At 40.3% G+C, this 26,083-nt stretch overlaps 1 protein-coding gene across 6 annotated transcripts in view; it reads right to left on the minus strand.

Moving 5' to 3' along the window:
- FOXN3 (forkhead box N3) overlaps positions 1 to 26,083 on the minus strand; it is a 135,725-nt gene that overhangs the window by 74,363 nt on the left and 35,279 nt on the right. For all 6 annotated transcript variants that reach the window (XM_032689971.1, XM_032689969.1, XM_032689973.1 and 3 more), the window contains exon 4: positions 1,495 to 1,559. In XM_032689971.1, the coding sequence (XP_032545862.1) occupies positions 1,495 to 1,559 (65 nt within the window). The remainder of the gene's footprint in view (positions 1 to 1,494; positions 1,560 to 26,083) is intronic.

Below are 26,083 nucleotides of genomic sequence, written 5' to 3' on the forward strand. Positions count from 1 at the left end.
AGGAGAAGAGGATAGAGAACAGTGTATTCTTCTTTACTGGGAGAAGGCTTCAAGCAACAACTGAGATAGGAAGGACTACAAAAACAGCTGTTATTAATTCCTGTTATCTTGCGTCTTAAGAAAAGGTAAAACATTTGTGCCATACAGAGTTAACACAGCAGTTCACACTTTATGAACTCAAATTACCAAAACTGTGTGTGTGCAGATACCCATTTACAACCAGAATTGTTGAAAAACTGAAAACAAATCAAGGTATTTCACAATAGTTCTTTCTCTTTAAAAAAAAAAAAAAAAAAAAAAAAAATTATTTTCATTAGGAAGGACTGCGAAGGTAGCAGATCTATCTGATCAAGACTAAAGCCAAAAGCTGTCAAACTCTACAATTTATACCATCTCTAAGGTTAAGAAATTATCCGAATGCTTTAATGTATTTAGAATTTGTTTGAACAAATCTCAGCATAGATAATATATAGAATTATGCAAACTCTTAGATATGTGTAAGGAAATCAGTTGAAAACTATTCTCAGGTAAACTTCAGATGCTGGATTACTTTAGTGTGTGGAAGGTGAGCAATCAATTATTTGCTTGTGTGCCTTGTCCTGAGTAAAGCTCCGTGCTAGGTGATTTGGACAAATGTTCCCAAGAACATTATACAGAATCTTCTGCCAGTAAGAAGGTCAGAAAAGTTTTGGCATCATGAAAATGAACACAAAACTGAGACACTTCATGGATAAATACTTGCAAAGACCATCTGCACCACAGACAAACAGCTGCAGTCTGGGGACACAGGTTTCTGTGTTCCCAAGACACCTCCATTAAGAGTGATGGTAATTCTATGTACTCAATGGTAGAAATATAAACACACATAGCAGTGGGTAATGGTTTTAAGAAGTCTGGTGAGACAGACTGAAAATTTTGTCCTATCAAAACTACAGTCATATAGCTTCTGTTTATATTGTCCACCCAATGGAAATAAGATATTTAACATTGTTCTATGAATATAAGCACTATTAAACATGGTAGGTTTCTTGAGACAATTACTCTGTCCCTGTTTTCCCCACTACAGCATTGCTACCTACCTTCCGGTACATTTTGCTATCAGCACAATTAAGGAGTAAAGAAAGCATGTCTCTCAAAGAACAACCTTGCTTCATCCACAGAGCTAAAGCAGTGTTCCTGGAACATTTCCTTCTGGTCACTCTTTATCCACACAAAGGGAAAAAACCAAAAAGCCACCTTTCACCATATATAAGAGCAAGCAATTTAATGATCTGAGGAAAGAAAAAAAGCAGCAACTTTCACAGACTACACTCACTGTACGTGGTAAATCGTCATTTTCAAGGCACCAGATGCGCAATTAAGGAGACAGGGTAAAGGAAACAAAAAAACATTTGGTTATTTCTTGCCAGGTGAAATATTAAAAAAGCTGTGCAATTTGAAAAAGGCATTTCTTAAGTAGAATAGTTAATCCAAGATGCAGAATCTACCACCTACCTTGTAGAAGGGCTCCATTTCTCTTGAAAAAGGTGCTTCCTGGCCAAATGGGTGGACCTGATGTGCTAAAGGGAATAAGAAATAAGTGTAAAGAAAATTACATTTGCATTAAACAATTATAAGCTACTATTTGCATGAATTCTATTTTGTTTTTAAAGGTAATGTAACATCATGGCACTTTTGCCTTCAAGCAAGCATCTAAAATCTCATGTTAAAAATAGATTAATTTGATTCAAGATTCACATTTTCTTCACAAGGAAAAACCTCTTCAGCAAAGCGCACACCCACACTCTCTTGGAGGAGGAAAGAAAAAAGCAATTTGGAATAAATAATAAAAAAAACCAAATCAACGTCAAAAATATTTACTGAATTCTCAGTACAGCAAAATACATGCCCTTTCACAAAGCCATCTGCTAAAACCCCAGATGCTTTATGGCTTTCACTCAGCCGTGACAACACACTGCCCCAGTGTATCTGCCTGGGACAGCCTTGCCCAGACACCAGGTAGTTCCCGTAATCCGGCGGAGCCTTTTGCCCATGGAACGCCCATACATGCAGAGGTCCCCTCACGGCACCAGCAAACACACGGCTCAACACGCTCTCTGCCAGCACCAGCACGGACAGAACTTGGCCTTCACCATGTGCTCGGTGACCATGGTGGCTCTTGTGAGCCCCTGGCAGGGTGGTGGCCACGGGAGGCCCTCAGGCACCTGCCTGAGCTGGAGCCCTGCTCTGAACTCGGACACCTCCAGGTCCCTCGTATGCTTCGCCTCCTGCTCATGCAGCGGCTGCCCGAAGGCGATGGACTCCAAGAGACCTGTCCTGTGACAAGTGCAGCTGAAGACAACAGCATTTCAAGCATGGCACAGGGAAGAGGAGGGAACATTGGCATGATCATCTAAACCTTGTTTTCTTTGTTGCCTTGGAGCAGCCCCACGGTGCTGCGGGCAATAATAGACTGTGGAGCATCCACTCCAACAACCTGTGGTGCCAGCGAGCTGGAGAAAGAGAGGAAGCTGTGAGGAAGCCTCCCTTCAGCAGCCACCCACAGCCACGTCTCTCAGTGGAAGGACTGAACATCCCAGACATAGAAGGTAACCCTGCCCTTTTCCTAACAGTGCCACTGACCGCTGTCACTGCGGCACAGCTCACCCTCCCCACGGCCATCCGCAGGGAGTGCTGCCCAGGGCAGGAGTGCCACCACTGCTCCCGCCGTGTGCGCGGGCCTCAGCAAGAGGCACTACCTGCAAGAGGAGTTCACGGATGGGATCTGAGGGCTCAGGTGCAGCAACTATTTCAAAGCCATTGTCCCTGGAGGAAATAACTAAAAACATATAGAAGACTTGTTGCAGCCTTGTCAAGGCAGGTGGAACAGAGAGGCTGCCAGGGAGCCTTTCCTGTAGTCAGGAAATAGGTTTCAAAATCCTCTACAGCTTGACGACAATCATAGGTGTTCTAATATACTAAGCTTTTATTAAAATTAGCAACATGAAACTATGATATCAATATATAAATAGTTGCCCTTCACTCAAATTCAAGCACAATTTAAAAGTAAGGGACTAAATATCCTTCAGTAGGACTGCTGTAAGGCACTCTGCCTTTTTAAGGTAATCCACCTTCCTCTTAGGATGCAAAGTGTGAACCAAGCCCAACACTCCATTTCTGTTCAAAATTACTTTTGTCTCCTCTTGTGCTGACCAGTGCTACACAAAATGTAATGAAATGTAAAACAGGTGTTGTCTATTACGCTGACAACAATTAGTGAGGTTCTGATAAAATACCATATGTAAAAAACACACTGCTTTCACAATTATTCTACAGATGCTCTTGTGCTAATATGCAAAAAATTCACCGTATTAAAATAAGGACTGTAAATAGATCCAAAGCAATTACATGAGTAATAAAAGCCTTCAATACTCCTGAACGAAGAAGGGAGTTGAGAGAGAGAGGTAGAGAGAGCAAAAGGACCGAAAAGAAGTCAGTCAGTCTACATTCTAAGTGCTGGAGTGTGTGGGGCACACGCTCTGAATACACACACCCACTTTATAGGGCTTAAAGCAACCAGTTGTTTGCATTCCTTATAGTAAGTGCCAGCTCTTCAGTGTAGCTCCTCAACTCCTATGAAGGTCAAGAGCTGTTGAGGGCATTCACACTCCTGTAAGATTCACAGTCTTATAGTGCATCAGAGTCCTGGATAATCTCTGAAACAGATTAAGCTACATCAAGCTACAAATGGAAAGCAATAGCACAGTCTTGATATTGTATAGATTTGCCACTCAGAAATCACAGTATGGCAACTACAGGCCTTTCAAAAGCCCAAGAAAAAAAAATTCTGAAATGAAGCCATAGAAAAAATTCACTCCCAGGCTGTCATAGGCCTGTAAATGGGTGGAAGGGGGCTAAAGAAAGGAGAGGGAAAAAGCGTATATATTTGAATAGACAAAATGTCTCCACTAGAGAAACAAAGCCATAGTGATTTATCTTATTTTCCAACTTGAAAAAAGGCCCAAGGCTCTCATAAAAATCTCCATCTGATTCAGCACAAACCCACATGAACTAAGAAAATTAACTATGCCTTCCCAGGGAAGGAAGCTGAAGAATTCAAGCATGTAAATAATGTTCTGCAGCAACTGTCAAGCCTTTCAAAACAACCAACTTCTGTGTTTGCAGGGCTTTGCTGAAGTTTAGCTATGCCTGATCTGTGCTGGATAACTTCTCTGCCTGTTCCCAAACTTTGGCATGTGAAGTCTCAGAGGGTATTAATTATTAAAACATATTTCAAGTTGATAAATGACAGAGTTGAACTATCTCTCACTTTAAAGTGTTCAAAACCTGCTTCCTCCCTGTTCCAGATTAAGAAACCATTTGAGTAAGTTCATTCTTCTAAAGACCATTGATAACAAAAAAAATTTGGTCCATCCTAGGAATTTTTTTCAAACAAATGGTTTCTTCAGTGTAGCCTGTAAGCTGCAAGAGTGGTTAGTTCTCCTACAGAAGTAACAGCATATTCTGCATTTAGACAAAATAAAAATGCAAAATGTGGGTTTACAATCTTATTTCGTAATCAATGCATGCTGTAAGATTAGTATTTTTGCAATTAGCACTATTGTTGGCCAGGTTTTTCCCCAAATTTACCAACTAAACACACTGACTAATATTTTATTCCTAGTAAATCCCTACCCGGCTACAAGAAGAAAAGCAGCAACCAGTTCAAACTCTTATCTCAGAGCGAAGAAACTTGAGGCCTAATACATTTTTGTTATGCACAGGTTTGGACTGCCTTAACTCCCAGAAGCAGATTAGCACAGGGCACTTGTGGGAGTGGGTTGAAGATGGACCTGGATCAACAAAGAGCTGAGATTTCAAATAAACATCTTGAAAGAACAATTCATACAGTTTATGAATTAGACATGTAAAACACCAGCAGTTACCTGTCAAGGAACATTGGTTTGATTTGCAGAAAATACTATTGTTTCGAGCATACCCTCAGCCAAAGGGATATCCAGGCTGCAACAGTACTTGTAGCAAATGCATAAAACAGGATCTGGGGGTACAAGTTCACATTCATCCAGAGCACGATCCGCCTCTCTCTAAAGCACAGTCAGTGGCACTGTGGCATCTGCGCAGCACTACAGGGAGCAAATGAAGTATTCACAGCCTGCTGAAAACCTGTAGCTCAGAGAACTGATGAAGGACCACGTTTAACCCCTGAGGAACAAGGAGCCACCTCTGATCAGTGCCCACCTTTCCCATGGATAGCGAGTGATTTTTCATGGCAAGTGGGACTTGACTTCCTCCCAAGGCAAGCAATGAACTGTTTTTCCTCTGATGACACAAACAGTAGGAAACTTCATTGTGCCACAGGGCCCTGGGTATGGGAAGCTTCTTGACCAAGGGCTAGGAGGGATTTTTCTGAGCAAAGGTTTTTCCATAGGAAAATTTTGCTTTACTAAAATCTAAAACATTGTAGGAGAATGTGTTGATTCGGACGCTGTTTGTGCTGGAAACCAGGCTGACGTGAAGGCTGGCTAGCCAGCCAGCGAGGGGTCATGGCAGCTAGCCAGTCCAACCAGGAGCTCTCAGGGCATACAGAAGCAATAATGTTTGTGAGCCCCCTAATTAATTATTTCTACTAAAACAAATGCCACACCTTTATAGAAATCTTTAAAATGTGCACAGGCTTCAGGAGACATAAAAAAGGAAACATAAATCCTTTGTCTTCTGGAATTCACATTAGAGAAAGGAGACTGCAGTCTTAAAGCCAAGCACTAAAAAAAGCCAGGGTATGAATTCTCTCTCACAGTTGCAGTATTTCACAACTATGCCAAAAGCTCTCACAGGCCTCTTTGTCAGAGAGGCCTGATTAATAGATTTAAAAAACCCAAACAACAAAAAATTCAAATCAAATTCAATTGTGTGGGACTACACACCACAATTAAGGGATTATGAAAACACAGAAGCAAGGCAATAAATACAGCCCAATGACTGTTACCAAATATGTCCAGAGAGTGACAGCAAAGCAGGATGATGCAGAAAGAGGGGAAAGCAAACAAACAAGCCAACACCATCCCTTAATGCACATTTCTAAGGCCTCTGGAGCTGAGGGCTATTAGCTCGAGGAAGGATGGCTCAGTGGAGAGGCAGGGAAGATGCTCCACACACACCTCAGCCCACCATGGTCAAGAGGAGGTGGGATCAGCTGCTCGGGCACAGCTGGTGCCAAATCACATCCTGGCTCCCAAAAAGGTTTAGAGTACAGAGCAAGACAGTTCCGTAAAGGGTAGAAAGATGAACAGTGTCAGCTGTAAGCTAACAAGCTGTGGCACACAAAATACCGAATGCGGAGTCTGCAGTAAGCAAACAGCTGCTAGACCACAAACAGGCAGCAGTGACACACAGGATCTCCTCTCCAGCCCTTACTCGTGGGAAAAATGATGGGCACAAGAAAAGATGACTGACTGAAGTTCCTCTACATCCAGCTTAGCCCATGGATTTTGCAAAATGATGTGACAAGTGCAGTAAGCTCCCAGTAATGCAGAAAAAGTGGATGGGAGAGCATTCAATTCACTGTGACCACCACCCTTTGTCTTGGGGGTGACACCAGCTATCAGGATATCCATATAATTAAAAATTCCTGGGAGCAGAAGCTGCCGCTGAAACATGAAGGGAAAAAAGGCATTGCTGTACCTGTGCTGGAAGTACTCCCTTACAAACCATCCACAGTGCAAAACACTTCTTTGCAAGTTTCACCTACACCTCTGACAAAGAGTGAACTGAAGGAAATGTCAAGGACACCAAACCTAGAAGCAATAAATCTTTTTGTCAAAGAGTAACCAATGAAGCTTCTTGAAGGCACAGAAACCCACTTCCCAGAGTTTCTGAGAAGCAACTAAATTACAATTATACGTATATTTAAGTTGCTGAGATAACAGTAGTTGTAGGTGCCTTATCTGGGTGGAGTCCATTAAACCCTGTATCTAGTGGCAGCAGGGAATGATGGCCCTGGCAAGCACATTCAGCTATCAATGCCAGCAGGACTCAGACTATAAGATATATAAATGGTTATTCAGCTAAGCTGGAAGATGGTAATTTTTACCATTCCTTGAGAAAGTAAATTTAGGATGGTGTTCTAAAAAAGCATATTTTTGTGGGAATATCACATTCCTTGATGCTGGAAGATGAATAGTACTTTGTTATGGCAGTCACCCTGTGTAAGGCATGGGAAATATTCACAAGTATGGCAGTGAGCCTTCTTGGCTTCTGTGGTGCACAACTGAGGTCTGCAGAGCTCCTGTTGGATTGTACAGGAGGAGGTCACTTGGTCCAAACCACACTGCCACGAGCTTGCAGACTGAATGCAAGACAGACAGCAGCTCATTCTGGTCGAGGATGCCTCTAATACTTGCCAGCTCTTCACTGTTTGCACCAGAGAGCTCAGATCCTTTTCCTGTTTTATCAGCTCCTTTTTCTACAACCAACTTTAATACCACTACTGGACAGGGGCTAACAAGACTACTGCACTGCAAAGAGAGGCCAATTCTCTGCATCTGGGTATATAAGCATAGTTGTTTTAAAGAATTTATCACTGCCACTATACGTTTTGAGCAATACAGAAGCATTTACATACTGCTGTACCTCTAACACGTGTTTTGTTAAAGAGGAAAATAGAAGTCTAATCCTTGACAGCAGCTTGCTGGCAGTTAATATCACAATTAGCAATCACCCAGCAACAAAGCAAGCAAGCTTCCTCTCCAAGCAAAGCGGAAAACCCTCTACTAACCTGAGCTAATGACAATACATAAAAAAGTATCTATAGGGTTGGTGTTAAGGTATTTCCTGATTTCAATGAAAACTGATTACTTTAGAGATTTTAAATACATAAACCCATTACTCCATCTTCTTGAATTTTCCATAGCTGACAAAACATTACTCTTAAAGAGATTTGTGAATTCACAACACTGATTTTTAATTTATGATAGCTAATCTAATATTCTGGCTATGCTTCTCTTCCCTCTGCAATTCCCTTCTTTATTGTCTCTTGGTATCTCTCACCTACTGCGACATGTGAGATACAGACTTTAAGCTCCTAGATGGAGTCTTTCCCGGTTTCTCTAGGGTGTCTAACACATTTTCAAGTGAAGAATAAAATTTTGATCTCTTGCGCACTCTAAATGAGTTTTCTATATGACACGACCGCCAGAGGGTTTACATCTAAATTTTTATTAAAGACAAAATAAAAGTTGTTTGGGAAAGCCATTCATGAACAAAATGCCTGAAAATAAAATTGTGTTGCTTTTTGAAGGATGAAGTGAAATGTTGGCTAAATCTTTACAGTTTCCAAATAGCCAAAGCTATTCTCCTGACACAGTCCCTACATAAGTAATTAAGCAAGAACACACACACACAGAGAGAGAGAGAAAGGAAGAAAAAGAAAAAAAAAAAGGTTAAAAAAAGCTTCTCAAGTTTCCAGAACCAGGGATGAAAATGGTAATTCCTAATTTCAAGAAAAACATAGTCATGTGTCTTTTGGAACCCATGAATAACTACTGTGGTGCTCAAAAGGCCCCTCTCACTGCTGATGTGGTATATGAAGCCTTCTCGTCCCCTTGGTGTGACCCTGTAGCCTTCAGCCAAAATGTTGGTCTAAATATTATATATATTTAGGTACAACAATGGAGGGAGGATTTGTTTAAATAAGTTAAAAGATCATAATTTCTAGAGAGCTGTTGTTTTAAGAGAGTTGGCTACTTGAGGTATTGTAGCCTTAATGCAAAGTGAAAATTTCTCATTAATCTGTGTTTAAATATTTTAACATGTATTTTGTGAACACATTATAATTCTAGGCTGAATAGTGAAACAGGAGAAAGTCTAGATATATTTCAAAATTCATGGTGAGACAACTGTCCCATGTTACTTTTAATTAAAAAAGATTTGTCTCTACCGGGAATTGGGGGATGCTGGCTATTGGCCTCCAGTTCTAATTCTGCCTCTACTACTGAATCACACAGTGACTCCAGGCAAGTAATTTCATCCTTTCTGTCTCAGTTTTATTTTTCCTCTTTTATACTAAAAACAGGAATAAGTTCTTACTGACACAGACTACATATCTCTGGGAGGAATAAAGAATTGTTAAGTAACAACACAATAGGTGAGGGAATAGTCTTTTGAACTGCATGTAGTTAAATAAGGACCAACACAGCTCACTCTGTAGCATGGGTTGTTATTTGTTCCTGCTTCTCTTACTTTGAAGCAAGGAAAAATACTGAAGGTTACTTCACATACTGAAGTGCTGTGTTTTTCCTTTTTTCACAACTGCTATTAAATGGTTCCTAGACTGTCTATCACTGGATGAAAAACTAGTAGTTGTCAGACTGGAGAAACTTCAGAGTTACTTAAAGTTGCTCCTGTGCTACGGACCATGCCTGTGCCAGCTCATGCAGGAACCACAAGTCAGTGCCCTAAAGCCCAGATGAATAGAAGATTCCATTTACAGACAGCCACTGGCCTCTGAGACCACAGAGGACTGTGGCCTCTTTTGGGCTGTGCCAGCATCAAATGCTGACCTGCCCAGTGGAGAGAAGTTAGATTCTCTTCTATTCTACAAAATCAGAAATGGAGCACTCCAGTTTTCTGACAACAGCCTTCATTTGCTGCAAAACATGTGATGAGGAAGAGGAAGTTCATTTCTGTTTTGGTTTTACTTAATTAGAATTGCACTGGAAGGAAAAAGTCTTTAATCTCAGATTCTGGAAAATAAATGTGACCTAGAAAATGCCTAAATTTAAGGTCCACCTTAATTTTCAACTTAATGTAAAGAGTCTGCTCTGATACTTAAAGCTACAGCACAGACAAGGCTCTAGAGAACTTCCACACGGACCACCTGAGCAACTGAACTGCAGTGAAACTGCAGAGCTACTACCCAGGCACAACACTGTAAAGCTCTTCTAAAAGAAAGACTCTCCCAAACCAAAACTGATTAATTCTTTAAAAAGCCTAAGATCACACAATTGACTTCTGCTATTCTAGTCCTGAATTCTCCATTTATTATTTTTGCAGAACATCAAACAGTTTTGCTGGTAGACCTGCCTGGATTTCATAAATACTTCCTACATGAGGCTCCCACTCACAACTCTAACCATGGCTACAGCATGGCCTGTCAGTCAGTTGGACTTGAGAGTGACAATTCACCACCTCCACTAGAACGGCTCGTCACCATTACTGAGAACGCATCACTTGTTAATTTTAAAGACACCAGTGTACCTTGAACACGCACAAAGTTGTAAACGTGCATATGCAAAAGGCCAAATCTGATCTCGAAGTAGAAGTAGATGGGAAAAAGGAACGTGAAGCCTTTAAACTGTGTGCGTGTGTGTCCTGCCAACTGCTTCACGTTGCTTGCTGAAATTCTTGTTTATCCGGAATGGTGTGATTCCCCATTTCACCAATTTAAGTACTAAGGAAACTTAAAACTAAGCATGACCCAGAGGCTGCTGCCAGTATGAACTCCCTCTCCACCACTTGCTCAAAGCCAAGGCGCTTACCAGCTGAAATTTTCCATACTTGGTCTTTCTCATTAATCTTGAATGAATGTGGTTCAGATGATTCAAAACTAATCTGGCTTCTGGAATTACAGCAGCAGAGGACAAACGAATGTTTAACCTCTCCCCTGGAACATTTAACCTCTCCCAGATGCTGAGGGTATTTTTCCCTGGGAAGCTTAATGCGCTTACAGGATCTGCAGGACTGCTGCAGAGGAGCGTGCAGAGATTGGCAGTCACTGGGCCCTACACCAAAGTGCTTGATGCACATGTTAGAAAGTTACGTAAAAGCAGAATACATGATCACATAATACCAATACATAATAACAATAACAACAACAGAAGTCAAGTACTCACACACTGGAAAAGCTCCAATTATGTATTTTATTATCTCAATTCTACCTCTTCATGCATATCTACTTCACGAGTTCTGCATTCAATGGTCACACTCTTATGTTCCAGAAGATCAGAGCCTGAGGACTATACTGCACAGAGTGCAAGGTGCTTAAAAGATGAATGACAGACAGTTTTTGGGTGTTTCTATCACTAACACCAAAGTTTATTGCATAAATAACACGTTAACCTTAGAGAGACATTTTTAGAAAAAAACTGCTAAGGCATAAAAAATTTAGTATCAAAATGTGTCAGTTTTCACTCACTTGTATTCCCAAGGTTACTCCTTTTGAAGCACTAAGAGCTGTATTTTAGGGATGGGGGAGACACAGACCAAAACACACATAAGAAAAACTATAGCATCTAACAACGGGCTGTTTCACCTCACATTCTCGGTCTACAGATGCAACAAAAGACGAAGCGAATACAGTATTTTTTGCATTCAGAAGCACTGTAGAGACATCACCTAGAACAATTCTCCCACCCACAGAGCTACAGGTACCATTTCCATTCGGAGAAAGGAAAACACACACACAGAGGTAACAAGGTACCTCCAAAAGACCCAGGAAACCATGGTAGAGCAGGACCGGACCCTGGATACGCCTCCTCCCAGCTCCAGGTCCCTGCTGACAACCCACACTGCTGCTGTATTAAGGCTTCTCATCACTGACTGACTGACTGATTAGTTGCACCTACCATAGCTCAGCTTTTCTCCTAAATGTATCCCAAATGACTCAGGTTGGATGCAGAGAAAATTAAGAGCAGAATTATAATATGCCCTCCATTTTACAGTAAAGCAAACAGTACAAGTTTGATTGAATTCTATCCTATCAGCCCAATCCAATCAGGAGAAGATGGGAATTTTTCACTTATTCCTGAAAACTCTTCCGAAGAGGCCTCAAATTCAAGGGGCAGAGCAGATGAAGCTTCGCAGATATTTACACTGCGGAAGTCTCTTCCCTTCCTACAGCCTCTGCCAAAATGAAGAACCCCACTGACCTGGGGTTGGGTGAACTGTGCATGACTGGTACAGAACAAGAGTGCTCCTAGTTAATTTTACAGGAGCAATAACCACAGCATCCAACTCCCGGTATCTTCCACACTTAAAAGTTTTCAAAGCAGAGCTATGAAATAAAGAATTTCACACATTCTGCAAACCTAATTGTAAACAAATACTCAGAGGACTTAATTTTAACTCATTTTAGCCACTTTCATCTTTACAGAAAAATAAATCTCCCACCTGTAATGGGAAATAAAATTCAGTGTGCATCTTTATCCCCTAATCCTCACCTCTCCAAACAGCTGTTCAGCCTACTGAGAATACTAACATTGTACTTAATAATATTGTAATAATTCAATAATACTCAAGTATTATCTACATGAATGAAGGAATTTAGTGAGGAAAAGAAAAGCTGACCTTCACATAATTTCTTGCAAGAAGTCACCCTTCTACCAGTGATTTCTCATATAAGCGATGAAGCTGTATGTCTGAAAAGGAGACTACTCTTCCCAAAATTGTCTTACAACATTGTCACTTCAACAAATCACAGCTGCCCTAGTGGAATCCATGATGTGCTTCTAAGTTTCCCTCTGTTTGCTGCTCCTTCTCAGCTGTTTGTGCAGAAGTTGGATTAACTCAGGAAGACAAGAAGGCAGAGGTGTAGAAATAAAGGCTGCATGAAGAAAGGCGAAGCTTTGCAATGGCTTTTGCAATGAGATATTGGTTTCTACATCTCTGCTTTATCTGCTGCGACTCCACGTGGTGAAGGTTGAAAAAAATCATTATGAACATGAAAAAAAGTCACAAAAAAAAAAGTCACAAGTTTATTTTTTCTTCATAGTATATTTAAACAGCAGTTTGGTAGCAACTTTGTGCCAAAACACAAAACCACAGAGGGAGAGTCTAGACCATCCACTATTTCTTGACAAAGCTGAAGAAAGTTATGGAATAAAACCAAACATGGCAATTCAGCAATCCTCTGTGCCCCTCACTGAACAGCTCTGGTTTAGCAGCCAGTGGAGGAGACCACAAGTTCTCTCCTTGGCAAACCAAGAGGTTCTGGGAGGTTCATCTGCTGATGAGCAACCCCAAACCCAAAGGTATTTCACCAATGAAGAGAACAATCCTTGCAGGTACCAAAAGGAGCTGCTAAGAATGGGCATGGTTATCTATCACATATTGTGTAATTCTACTTCCAGTTGAATCAGCATCTGCCATGCAATTGCAAAATATCCTTATTAGCATTAACTAGCAAAAATATGATCATGAGTATATATGCTCTCTCACTCTCTGTGTAAATTAATCCTTGGAGTAAAGCTGTTCCTTGGATCACCTCAAATATAGAAAATCAGTGAGTTAGATTACAGGAAACAATTAATTATGGTTCTCTGGTGTTTAGAGACACGGACACCCTGACATCCCCAGATAGCATTTGAGCCCTCTAAAGCAGCAAATTACAGAAAGTAACAAACATCAAACATCAGATGACCTCAAGCTTGTTCATTCTAGTGAAATGATACTAATCAGTCATAAAATGAATGGGACATAACCTTTTAAACATTCGAGAGGCAATTAATTTATAGTATCCATTTACTACAACCAATTAAGCAGAAATATTTTCTTCACGTCAGTGTAACTTCCAACAAATCAGGGAAGGAAAAAAAGGAACAAACAACTTTGCCAAATCACTGCAGTTAATTCTCATGTTGGTGGTTTCATCGATAGTCAAGTCTCTTTTTTACAATGTCATGTACAGAGCACCACTGATTTTCCAGCCAACACACAATGTGCTAATAGTAAATATACATAAACTGGAAAGCAGCAGGCTTCAGTATTTGCAGCACTGAACCATCCAGAGAGCTGCCTCTGCTGGTTGAGGCCAGTACCACCTGCGGTTCTCACTTCAACTGGAACATGCTCAACCAACAGCTCCTTTTTAGAAAGCCCTGCACCTAAATTTCAGATCACAGAGAAACAGGACTCAAAGCAAAGCAGACTGGGATGCCATCAGCAGAAACTGTTGTCATCTCATTGTACTATTAATCCCTTTTCAAACCTTTTTTCTGTCCTACTCCTAAGAGGACCTGCCACTCTGTTGTCACTACCAATCGCTTCTTATAAACCGTCTCCTCCTCCACATTAGCTCCTCTGCTGAGCCTCTTTTGGGGTTTTATTATTGTCTTTACTCTATTTCAGAAAGTTTATGGCTAATTTGTAGAGCCTTTAGCATCTCAGCATGGGACAACTTCACACTTAAAGTCTTATTAAAGCCATTTACACAAATCCCATAGACAGAACAAGGACAAGAAACCTGTGTTTCTTCATCAACTTGTGTGGAAACTGCTGGATGGGTTTGTCTCTCAGTCTCTCTTTCCCTCTTGGAGGGCTGTGCAATAGGTTGTGAAGGCTAGAAAGCTGCAAGTCAGATTCACTAGATTATGTGAGAGTAATATAATGGAATGAAAACAAAATGGACAATAATTTAGCATTTAAAGAGGGCTTTGGATAGGAATTAATATACTTGGTTATAAACAAGTCTGAAGAGTACAATTCAACTCCAAGAACAGCACACAGAATGTACTATTTTAATAGCTTTGTCAGAGTTAAAGAGTCCACTCTATTAAAGGACAGGTTATTCTCAGTGTGTTCCCCATACAACCCAATCTTGCCCATTATTCAGGCTACAGCAGCCCAAGTGGCAGGATCGTGCCTGCTAACCTCTTGGTGCCACACTGGAAGACAGCTTTAAGCACTGAACTCAGAAGTCTTTTCTAACCTTAATGATTTTATTACTTGCCTATGAAAGCAGTTTTAACAAGGGCTCACAAGAAATGCAGAAGGGGAATCAAGAGCATAGGAGAACTCATTACTCCTTCATGATGAGAAACTTCTCTAAACTTGTGGGCACAGCGAATTGAAAGCAAAGGTTTCATGCCTGCCTGCATAGGTGTTTCACACTGAGAAGTTCCACTGAAAAAGTACAGAAAGAAAAACGCTGGTAATAGATACATTCATGATCCCTCCACAAATTTTGATTCTAAGGCACCCCAAGAAAAACAGCTTCTGGTCTTTGGAAGGGCAGAAAAAGTGTCACTATTTCATGCAGTTTTGCAGTAATAGACTAAATCAAAACATTTCCTATTAAATCCACAATATCTGTAATTTTTTTTGGTAATTCCTCCTTTTGTAATTTTCCTTCTGGAAGGAGAAGAAGGGGGAAGACCTCTATTTCTGCTGTCTCCAAGCAAGCTCCAGTCTTCAGTTCCAGACCATTACAGGCGTTACATGAGCGGGTATTGCAGTCTCTTCAACAGAGCAGCAAGGTTTAGTGCCCACTTCCCTCCCCAAGGAAGAGAATGATGTACATCACTATGGCACTGACCGGAGATGGTGCTTTTAACTGAAGTAGGAACTGCCTGATCTGCATCTCTGAGCAGGCCAACAAACAAAAACCGGCACTGAAACTCATCTGCACGATGGGTCCTGAAAGGGTGACTCCAAGTGCCAGTTTCATAGTAACCACCAGGAGAAAAGTTTCCCCAAAGGAAAAAAAGGGAGTTCAATCTGCCTTCTTTCCTTGGCTTCCCTTTCAAAGAATACAAATAAGCTTCCTGAAAAACAACAAGCCTTTTGATGAGGCAATAGCTTTCCTCCATGTTTTTGTTTGTTTGTTGAAAACACTTTGATTTCACAGGAAGCACTAACAAATGCAACTGGGGATCAACTTAGCTAAAGAACCTTAAAAAGCAACAGGACACACATCTCCTGCTTCAGCCACTAAACTGGATTGTCTCACTGGCTCGAGCAAAACTGCTGAATTATTTCCCTAACAAAAGAAAGGCGCTTTTAGGTCCTATAATCTCATTTCAAGTCCTTTTACCCACTCCCTACTCTTTTTGGCCTTGAAATTGCAATCCTCTTTCAGGACTAATCTTGGGACTAATTGGTGCCAGCACTCCAGTTTCTCTCACCATTTCTTTCCCCTCCCTGCTGCATTGTTCAGGTGCCGAAAAGGACGGCAGGCCAGGGTTCAGTGGCCCTATAATGAGTTTGTTCCTACAGAGTAACTGTTAATAATTAGCAGGAAGCATTTTGTCTTTAAATTGCACAGCATGAGCAGCACGATTTCACAGAGCCAGTGAATTGCTTCACTGTTGCTCAAGAAGCTTCACAAGTTTTTGGGTGATGTTCAGGGTTGTGTGCCTGGGCCAAGGCCCCCAGCCAGGCACGCAGGGTGGCACAGGCAGTGCCACCTCTCCAGAGCTCCGTGGATGGCAGGGAGGAGGGAAACAAGGAGCACCCTGCGCCCTCCGTTTTGGCAGCTGCCAAGGAACACATCGACATGATGGGACTGAGTTGGCGTGGTGAAAGGACAGTCTTTGTTTAATAAATATTCCAACAATACAATTCCCTGAAGAATAAAGAGCAAAGAGGAGATTTAAGAAAGTCTGCTACTTTTCAGCTAATGACTGTATTTGCAGGTAGTGCCAAAAAAGAACGATGACTTCTCTTACCGAGGGAATAGCAGTGTTGACCATTTCCCATTTTCTGACATTTTCTCAGGACTTGGAAGTAAAATCAGTTTATCTCTATTTGGAAACTTCAATCTAGGGAGTGCATTAAAACAAAACGATAAAAAACCTGTTTCCAATGGATGTTCACTTCTAGCAAACCTAAGGTTAACCCTGAGCTTCGATTCAGGCAAAATAAGCAGAAAGCATCACGAGTTTTTCAAGCTGGTAGGACTGCATCTCCAAGTGTGCACATTAACTTTTGACACTTAGATATTGCACAGTGCCTGCTACTGTCCTGAAGCCGAAGGGCAACACAGGAAACTCCATCTGAGATATACATTGCTTCCATCATGACCCCGAGGAGTGCTCTGGAATTTAAATACAATTATGACTACATCCACACTCTTGTTCACTACTATACACCTGTAGGCATCTGCATGCAGGTATGCTATGAAAAATACATTAGCATCAAAACCCAAAAATAATACAACTCGTCTCACTCTCCTGAAAGATCAACCCTTCTTGTGGAGCATCAGTAAGAGACAAGGTGTCAGATGTCGAGACTCCTGCAGACGCCAGCAAGCAAGACACACAAGATTCTCATCAGACTTAGAAATCTACTGCTACTGCAAAGAGGCAACACCAAAGATATCTGTGCAAGAAGGTATGCTCAGCCAGCATCTCACTGTCACTGGACTAAAAAGCAGTCTGTTACTCCAAGTACCTCCTAGAAATGGTGTGGGTACTCAATTGTCACACAGCAAGAACTTGTCATTTATCTCCAGTCACAGAAATTGATAGCGAGTATGTACCCAGAGCTGTAATTACTATTTTAGTTTGCTAGCACCATAGTTTGAGATCAGATGGTGTTTCAGTGGCTTTTGAGTTAAGATGGATAATAATTATGCTTAACTCTGTGCATATTACAATCCTCTGGACACTAGGTTCCCTCAGCACTCTAAAGCCATCCACGATGAAACACCTGACCGAGGGATTCACGTTACAGATTAGCTGGAAAAAGTGCATATAAATTCTCCATCTCTTGAAAATGCAGTTTGCAAATGTGCTCAGGATCCATCGCTTATTTCTGTTTGCCTTTGTGTCACAAATTTCAGACAAAGGACTCTCCTTAGGTCATCCAGTTCAGCTTTCTGCCAACAGAAAACTCCTTCTTAAAGCCAATTTTCTAGGATTTTATGGAGTCTGCTTTTCAGCCCTCTACCAGATGGATTTCATACTATTTCCTTTAAGAGTTTAATTCAGTCTAACAAGTTCATTATTTGCACCTGGTCAGTGACCAAGGAAAGATAAGCCAAAGTCTGTGTGTCTCCTCCTCACATGCTATTAAAATGGCAAGTTTTCCATCCAAATGTTTACGTCTGTTCACAACAGCAATAGAACAGAAGGAGAGAGACATCCCCATGAAAATCGACCACCTTGTCCACAGAGATACTGTTAACTTGTTTATGGCATCAAAACAACCTCCTTTTTCTACCAATTTGAAAACTGGTAACTAGAAGACAGCAAGTGGAGATCAGTTCACATTGCCAGTCTCTTTTCCCCAGGCCAGAGTACCTTCACTGGTAGGAATGCTTTAAGACCTCATCCTTGACAAGTTCCAATACCTTAAAACACCAAATCCCCAGGATCACATTTACAGTGCAACTATACAAGTCACTTCACCAGCACAACTAAGAGAACAGTTTGCTATTGTACAAGGGCAGCGAGACCATATTAAAATGACTTTGCAAAGTAAAAACGAAGAAACCACACCAAAAAAACCCCCAACAAACCTCCAAATCTAAGCCCAACAGCAACTCTCTGCTGCACAATCAGATGATACTGCTCCGAGGGTCCCCAGGCAGCTGTTTGAGAATTAGTCTGCCTGCCACTGTGACAGTCTATGGTCAAAGCTCAAGTATGCTTCTGTTGTCTTAGACTAGCCAAAGGGTAAATTCAGTGGCAAATCCCAAGAGCTTGTAAAAAGTTTCCTGTGTCAGTCTGAGGTGTGTGAGGGGGTTAACTGATCAGACAGCAACAGTTAGTGGGGTTTTTAACTGTAATGCCTAAGAGTGCCACCCACAAAGTGCTGACCACTCTTCTCAGGGGCATCTCATAGCCAACACAGTGAACCAAGGATGGCAGATGGGAACAGAAACAGGCAAAAATTACCTTGCTGTGCTTTTTTTGGTTGTTGGGGTTTTTTTGGGTTTTTTTTTTGTCAGTGCCACTCAGCACAGACCCAACCCCTAAAGTTCTTGCTCCATATAATTACAAAATACAGAGCTCATCAATACAACTTGCTCCGTTTTCAAAGCAGAGTTTCTATAGTAATATGTCAAAGGATGACAGAAAAAGACCAGTTCTAACACTTTCTGAAGATATTTCCAGCCTCTTTTCCCTCCAAAATCTGAGCAAGTCTATTTCTATATCTGAAGGCAAAAGAGGCAAAAGCAGCAAAATATACTTAATAACCGAAAGATCTACATCGCTTTAGCAATATAGCTGACTGTGGCTCTTAAACTATCATGCAAAAGATTTGTTTGCATAAAACCTTCCTCATACATCATATTATACTTGCAAGCTGCAAAATAAAAGCTGGTAACTCCAGAAGCTTTGTTTGTTATTAATTCCCTTAAGTTTAGAAAATTATTTCATTCTAATTAATTGTTTTATTTATTTTTTTAATCTCATGAGAGAAATGGTCTTCTTAAACTTTCATATGCAAAACAGCTAAAGAGAGAACAATCTTTTATATAGAGAAGGAATTCCAATTAATAGAGATCTTAAATACTTGGGGAGCTGTTATGAATTTTGCCATTGATCAGACAGCTGCTTGGAAAAAAAAAAAAAAGCCTTTTCAGGAAAGTTACATAATTAAAAGTAACCCAATTCCTTCTTGTTTATATTTTTTTCTCCATCTGCTTATCCAGATTAAATATAAAAATTAATGAAACTCAAATGATGCCCAATTTGCTAAATTTACATCTGTTTCATATACTTTTACTGGATCCTGCATCATGCACTACCATCAGTTATGAAATCCCAATGCTCCATGGGCATTTTAAAGCATTGTTACATTTTTAATAACTCAACCTTCAGTATCTACATTACTATGCAATTAATTTTTCTGAATTCCATATATTTTTTCTTAAAAAACAGCACCCCTACTACACAAGACTAAGCCCCAGAATTATATACACTTCTAAACGCTGAAGTGAAAGTGTCAAAACAAGAGTCTGTTTTGCATCTTAGTTTTTCAAACTAACCTTAGGAAGTTCTCCATCAAGCCTGTAACCACTGTTTGAATCGAATTTCTTTTGGAAGGATATATAATGGAATTGTGATAAAAACAGTTACAGGAAAAAAAAGCAGTAAGAGGCGTAGAGCTCTGCAATATTTATATCACTCAGGCAGACAACACAGAGAACCCATCAGTGAGGTTAAAAACTGCAGTGCAGAGAACAACTGACAACAGCAGTCAGGTATAAAGGGCCATAAGAAACAAATGCAAAAACCCACCAGCTGTATAAAGCTGGACACTAACTTAAAAAAGGGCAGAATAATAAACTAGTTACTTCACTTTAACAAATAAAGTCCATGTAGTCCTGATTCTAATACCAAAAATATGTCATACAAGCTAATGAAAAGAAAATTGAACAAGTGCACACATGCTGCAGCAAGCCAAGAAAGAAATACATTTACAGTTGTATTAGCAAGACTCACTGGCTGAGCAATCTTGAATGTTTCAAGAGCAGAGCAATAAAAAATTACCATACATAACTGAAGTATACACATGAGCTGAGAGAGTGAGCCAGTACTGGAAACTAACAGGAGGGGATTGCCAACAAAGCAGAAATGAGTCAGGATGAAAAGAAAGATATTTTATAAAACTGATCCACACTCATATTTGAGTTGGCCAATCTCTTCACTCGTTCCCCTTTCACAAAAGAATAAAGGATCTTAAACCACAGAGGTAGAAACCATGACCCCTTGTAAACAGATGCACAGGTATATATGACAACCTAACCAACTCTACCCTGCACAGAGAGCTGGGCTGCACCCTACCCATGCTCCTCTTCTAGTATCTCCAAATTATTTACCAAAAAAAATAACTTCTCTAATGTGTTTGCTAGTCAAACTGCTTACACAAATCCACTTCAGATTAGTTGTCTCAAGCAATTCTCCTATCACTGTTCTCTGAGTATTCGCTCTTTTGTAATGCAAATAGGTCACCTGCTCTAAAACAGTACATTTTGTTTCTAGAGAGTGCAGCTTCCCTGGCGGCCAGGCTGCCTTCTGACATAAAAAGTACACTGCAGTATGTACACATACCTGTGCACTGAAACGCCAAGAGGTTTGCACATTTATCACTGAAACCACACACAGACATAGGGAAAAAAAGCCTCAGATGCAAAATGGGGAATCTTATCCAAAGCATAACAACATGAAAACAACTAAACTCGATGAAACCCACAGCCTGTTTAGTCCAGGGTTTCCATGACCTAGTGGCAGAGATGAATGTTTCACAGAAAGTGGAAGAGCAACATAAAAAAATCTGTGCTTGTTACTACAGCCCACATGGACTTGAACTATTGGAGAGATTGATTTAAACCTAAAAGTCTCACAAGGATTAGTATCCTCTTCCAGATGTATTTATATTAGGTGTGGACACAGTTTAACAGAATTCCACCTTTTGGGGGACTACTGCTTAATCATTATCCTCAGCATTCTCCTGTGGTACCATGCTCCACCAAGTAATTTACACCCTGCCTAACCTTCTCACCCCTATTTTTTTAACCAGTAGCCAAAAAAAAAAAAAAAAGGCAAATGCTGCATTTTACAAACAGTTTCACAATTCAGAAACAGAATAAATGCCATCAATCAGCACCTCACACATACAGACAGCGCTCAGGGCCAACTGGAATGCTAAGAAAGCCAGCAAGAGTTTCTTGAAATCTATGTAAAACACAGCCCCCAAATTCTCATTTATCTTTAGCTGTACTAAAACTGCTTGACAGATTTTCTTTAAAAAACTGAGGGGTTCCCAAAATAAGGTCAAAACATCTGTGAAAAAAATACAGTCCAGATAATCAAATATAACCTTCAGAGTTTCATCAGGGCTTTACTGAAAAAAAACAAAACAAAACAAAACCAAACCCCAAAAAGTGCAAGTGCTGAGCACTTCTGCTTCGAAAGGGGAACAATCATTTTATCAAGCCACTGCAACACTGGACACACTGGACAGGCAAAGAGACCTACATCTCACCTCCCGTCTTTTTACCTGGGGATGAACAAGTGAACATGTGAAAAACAGTCTGTGATCCCAGCCATAGAGGACTGTGTGGAGGATGGAAATTTCTCCACTAAGGATCCTCCAGCTCCTCCAAAAATCAGGTTTTTTATAAGTAGTTTATTCTGATGAAACAACCAGCTTGATTTTTCCAAGTCAAAATTTCAAACACAAGTGTAAAAAAGTTTTAGTATTAAAAAAAGACTCTACGTGTTTTGTTCCAAAAGTTCAGTGAGATTTTAATACCATTTAAGCCTTTTCTTTTTTTATTCATCTGAACCATGGAAGTTCCTGTGAACGAAAACAAGTCTAGCAAAACCAACATGTTTTATTTCTACGAAACACAATTCCATCAAAATAGGAGGAATATCACTTTTACATAGTGGGATCATACAGAGGGCAGATTCACACACATTAAAAACTGGATACAACAGATATCCGTGTGTCATGGCGATGGAGTTATAAAAGCCAGAAAAAACATCGTCAGTAACCACAACCTGCATGTGACACCAGACCTGAGCTGAGGCTTTATGGTGTCAGAAGTTAAGTCATATCTGATGATGACAAAAATCACGATTCAAGCATTCAAATACTAACAAACAAAATTATGCCAAAACTTACTTTATTCAAACAAACAGCTTAAAAAACCCGAAATCCCCATAAAGCATACCAAACTGAAGAGAGAGTTACTACTCTACCGCCATACAGCATCCTGTATACACACGTCTATAGGCTGGGATATTCTAAGTACCCCAGAAAAAGTGAATTGCCTAATAAATATTCAAAAAGACTAATCCACTGAAACTTGTTTCAAGCTTTTTATCTTAAAATACATTATTACTAAAAAATAGGACATCTGTGCTTTTAAAAAAAATAATTTACAGAAAGACTGATTGATACTTTGAGAAATACTGGGTCAGATACACAGGCAGAGATTATGGAGACACCTAGGAAATGCAGTTACACTTTTCTTTTAACTATATGTATAAAGTAATTGGAAACACTACTGGGGCAAGCCCGGCTCAGCACGCAGGTGCCCCCTATGACTGGAAGATAAGGAAATCAGAGGATTTTGTTCGGGTTAAAGACCAGCTGGTCAGTCTGCAAGGTCTGAAGGTCAGCCTACCTTCCCCTTAAGTTCAAGGTCTTCCAACTCTCTGCCTGCTGACCCAGAGCCCAGGCTGAAGGTTCACTACCCAGCTCAGTTTTGCACTTGTGATGGGTAATGCAAGACCAGAAGGGCCACCTCGATCCCCTGGACCCACGTTGTTAGGATTTTCCACAGTCACACTGTGAGCAGCAACAAAACCTGTCCCTCTTACATTCTGCTTCCCACTAACGTCACGCAGAGAGAAGAGGAACTGATTCTCACTAGCAATGCTCATCTCCAAGGATATTTCTCTATGGACAATCAGCATTTTTATGGTCTATCTGTCACCTTTTGTTATGACCTGGGAAGAAGATGGGTCACCTACAGTCAGTTCCTTCAACTCTTGGACTCTAGTGGGCTCTCACAAGACAATGAGGAGCTGCCAAGCAAGTCTGCTTGGCCTCTTTCCTTAGCCAAAGCCTCTGAACCTGTGGCAGAACTGATATTCTCAGTGCAATATTGCATACGGAACAAATTGGTTACACAAATATTAGGAGTTTTGCATAAACTGCAACAGCTGCCTGTGTTAAAATTTGTTCTCTATTACCTAATATATATTCAAATGCTAGGTGAAAGGTCCACACAGGTTTTTGTTTAAGACAGAGCTAAAATTCTTGGAAATAATCGATGCACTTTACTGTTGTTTAAACAAATATTAAATAAACGAGGAGTTAAACTGTAAAATGTCTTAAAATCATAACCTTTACAGAAAAGCCAACCCTTACCTACCTTTGAAAGATTCTCAATTAATCAAAACAATTTTTATTCACAGAATGTTTATTACTATTAATAAGACACCAGACACTGCTCTATGAATGTCAGTCTTACAACAGAACTAAAAATAAGGTGACCTTCCCTGTCAATCTTTCTTTATACAGGCACTAAAGCAAAGAAAGGTCCAATAAATAATAGAGAAGTGAATAAAATCTAGAAGGAAAAAAAAGAGAGTAATTAAAACTAAATTTAAAAATTTAACTTCAGTTCTGGAAATAAAAAAACTTTTTCTTAATCCAACAGCAGTAAAACGTGACATACTATGATACTATTTGCAGCTTCCCAAGCTTCATGAGTGTGTTTTCAAACGCAAAAGTCAAATGATTTCCACTACGGTAATATTATATGATTAGCAAACATGATGTTCATGAAAGCCACTGTTCATCACACAAACCCTCGTTCCTGAGCCTTAATTTTCAACTACTAAAACTTCAGTGAACTGTTGTTGAACACTGCACAGGCTTCCCCACCCACACAACTGCTGCAGTTGTTACAGCGATGCAATGGTTATTAATGGGACGAAGGGTGAGAAGCGGACTCACACTGCCAAGCAGCCAAAGGAGAGGTGTCCCCCAGGCTCTCTTTTTGCTACACCATGCGTCAACGCACAGCACACCCTCTGGGGACAGAAAAGAGGGATGAAGAGCTGCAGAAGACAGTCTCAGAAGCACAGCACTCACATGATTCAAGTTTCTGAAGACAGTAACTAAGTCAATGAGGTCACTCTTAACAATTTTCATAGGGAAATACCCAAAGCTAGAGAGGGTTTTACAAAGTAACAAAAATTTCAAAATACACCCCTAGACTTTCCTTTTCCCATGGACTGAGTGGAAATTTCTATGGTACCATTCCAAGTTATCTTTGGAATAAGGCTATATTTATCTACAGAAGGCACAGAGGAGGGGAAAAAGAGCCTAAGAAGCCAAGTAACTGGGAAGACTGTTCAACAAATGGAACTAAGAAAAATAACAACATAAAACAAAGACCTGGTGTTTGCCCGGCATCTAGAGAAACATGAAAGGCTAAGAATGTTGCTTTGAAGTACTTTATCAAAAGCCTACAAACGTGCAGACAAAACAAAGACTCAACCAAATCTTCATGTATTTGGCAAATGGGAAACGACATTTTTTCTATTTAGTGGGTATGAATGAGAAAGAATTGAAAACATCTCAGCTGAGAAGGCTCAGAAGCATTTAACTAATTTTGAGAGGAATGAAGATGTGATTAGAGGGTTATTAGTATTTCCATCAGCCATTCCTGCTGAGCACAAGGATGCTGCAGAAAGGATGCATGAAACTGCTGTGTGAAAGAGATGACAGACTCAAGACTTTCTGCTCTTCTTTTTCTGTCCAAGATCTGTAGCCACCTTTCCCAACTTACCATTGTCCCCAACACCTCCCTCATACTATAAGGTACTAAAAATAAGCACCTTTTAAAAGGTAAGAGTCGATCTGTTTTGTTTTCTGAAACTATGCTCAATCACTTCCTCTATCACAGAAGTCTAATGGCTAGAGAGCTGATATGAATATGTTAGAAACCAAGTCCTGGATTGGCAAATCCTCAAATATATATGCACTTAGTGCGTTCACTCAAGCAAAAGTTCTCTTTTCCTTTGCTATTCATACCTGGCACCAAACTGAACCAATATTCTCTAACTTGCCAGAAAACAGACATAAAGCTGCATAATTCCAAAGTATAGATGCTCTTCAAATCAAGACATGCGATGGTGGCAGAGGGTACATTTTGGAAGAACTTGTGTTCTCTGAGACCTCTGAACTACAAAAATATCAAAACAAAAATTCCCCAAAGACTCCACCTTAACACCACACCAAGAGAAGAAAACTCATTCTTACTCTGCCCAGGAAGTAAAATATCTAGGTCAATCTTGATAAAGTGGTTGTAACATGCACACAAATTATTAGTATGCTGTTCTATAGACTGCTCTATGGTCAGCTTCATTTCCTATTGAAAGCAAAAACAATAATACAGAATTAAATCTGAGTTTCCAGACTGCAAAGGACAACCAACTAATTCCTTTTCTAAGTTCTTTCTTGCAGTGAGACACCCTGCAGAGTCTTTCAGCGAATGGGTAAAAATCGTTTCACCAGCTTCACTAAACGGCCACAGAAGATAATTTCTGATCTCAACTTATAAAGTGTACAGATAGGAAGAATGCTTATAATTTGCCCAGTATGATAACCTACAACTATTGACTTTGATGCAGATTTAGCTTCAATAAGCAACTGTGAAAGGTCGAAGCTTGAGACAGTAAAATCAAACCTGCAAATATTTGAAGCAGCTGTTCCAGCAAGAGCAGTTTCCTCAGCAGCCAAGAGCTGCCCTCAGTGGGGAACACGTGTCCATCTCACATCCCTGTAACATCTTCAGTGTTCCCCAACCTGAGGGGGCTCTATGCAAACCTAATCC

This window comes from Chiroxiphia lanceolata, chromosome 6, assembly GCF_009829145.1.
Source record: "Chiroxiphia lanceolata isolate bChiLan1 chromosome 6, bChiLan1.pri, whole genome shotgun sequence".
Lineage (NCBI taxonomy): Eukaryota > Metazoa > Chordata > Aves > Passeriformes > Pipridae > Chiroxiphia > Chiroxiphia lanceolata.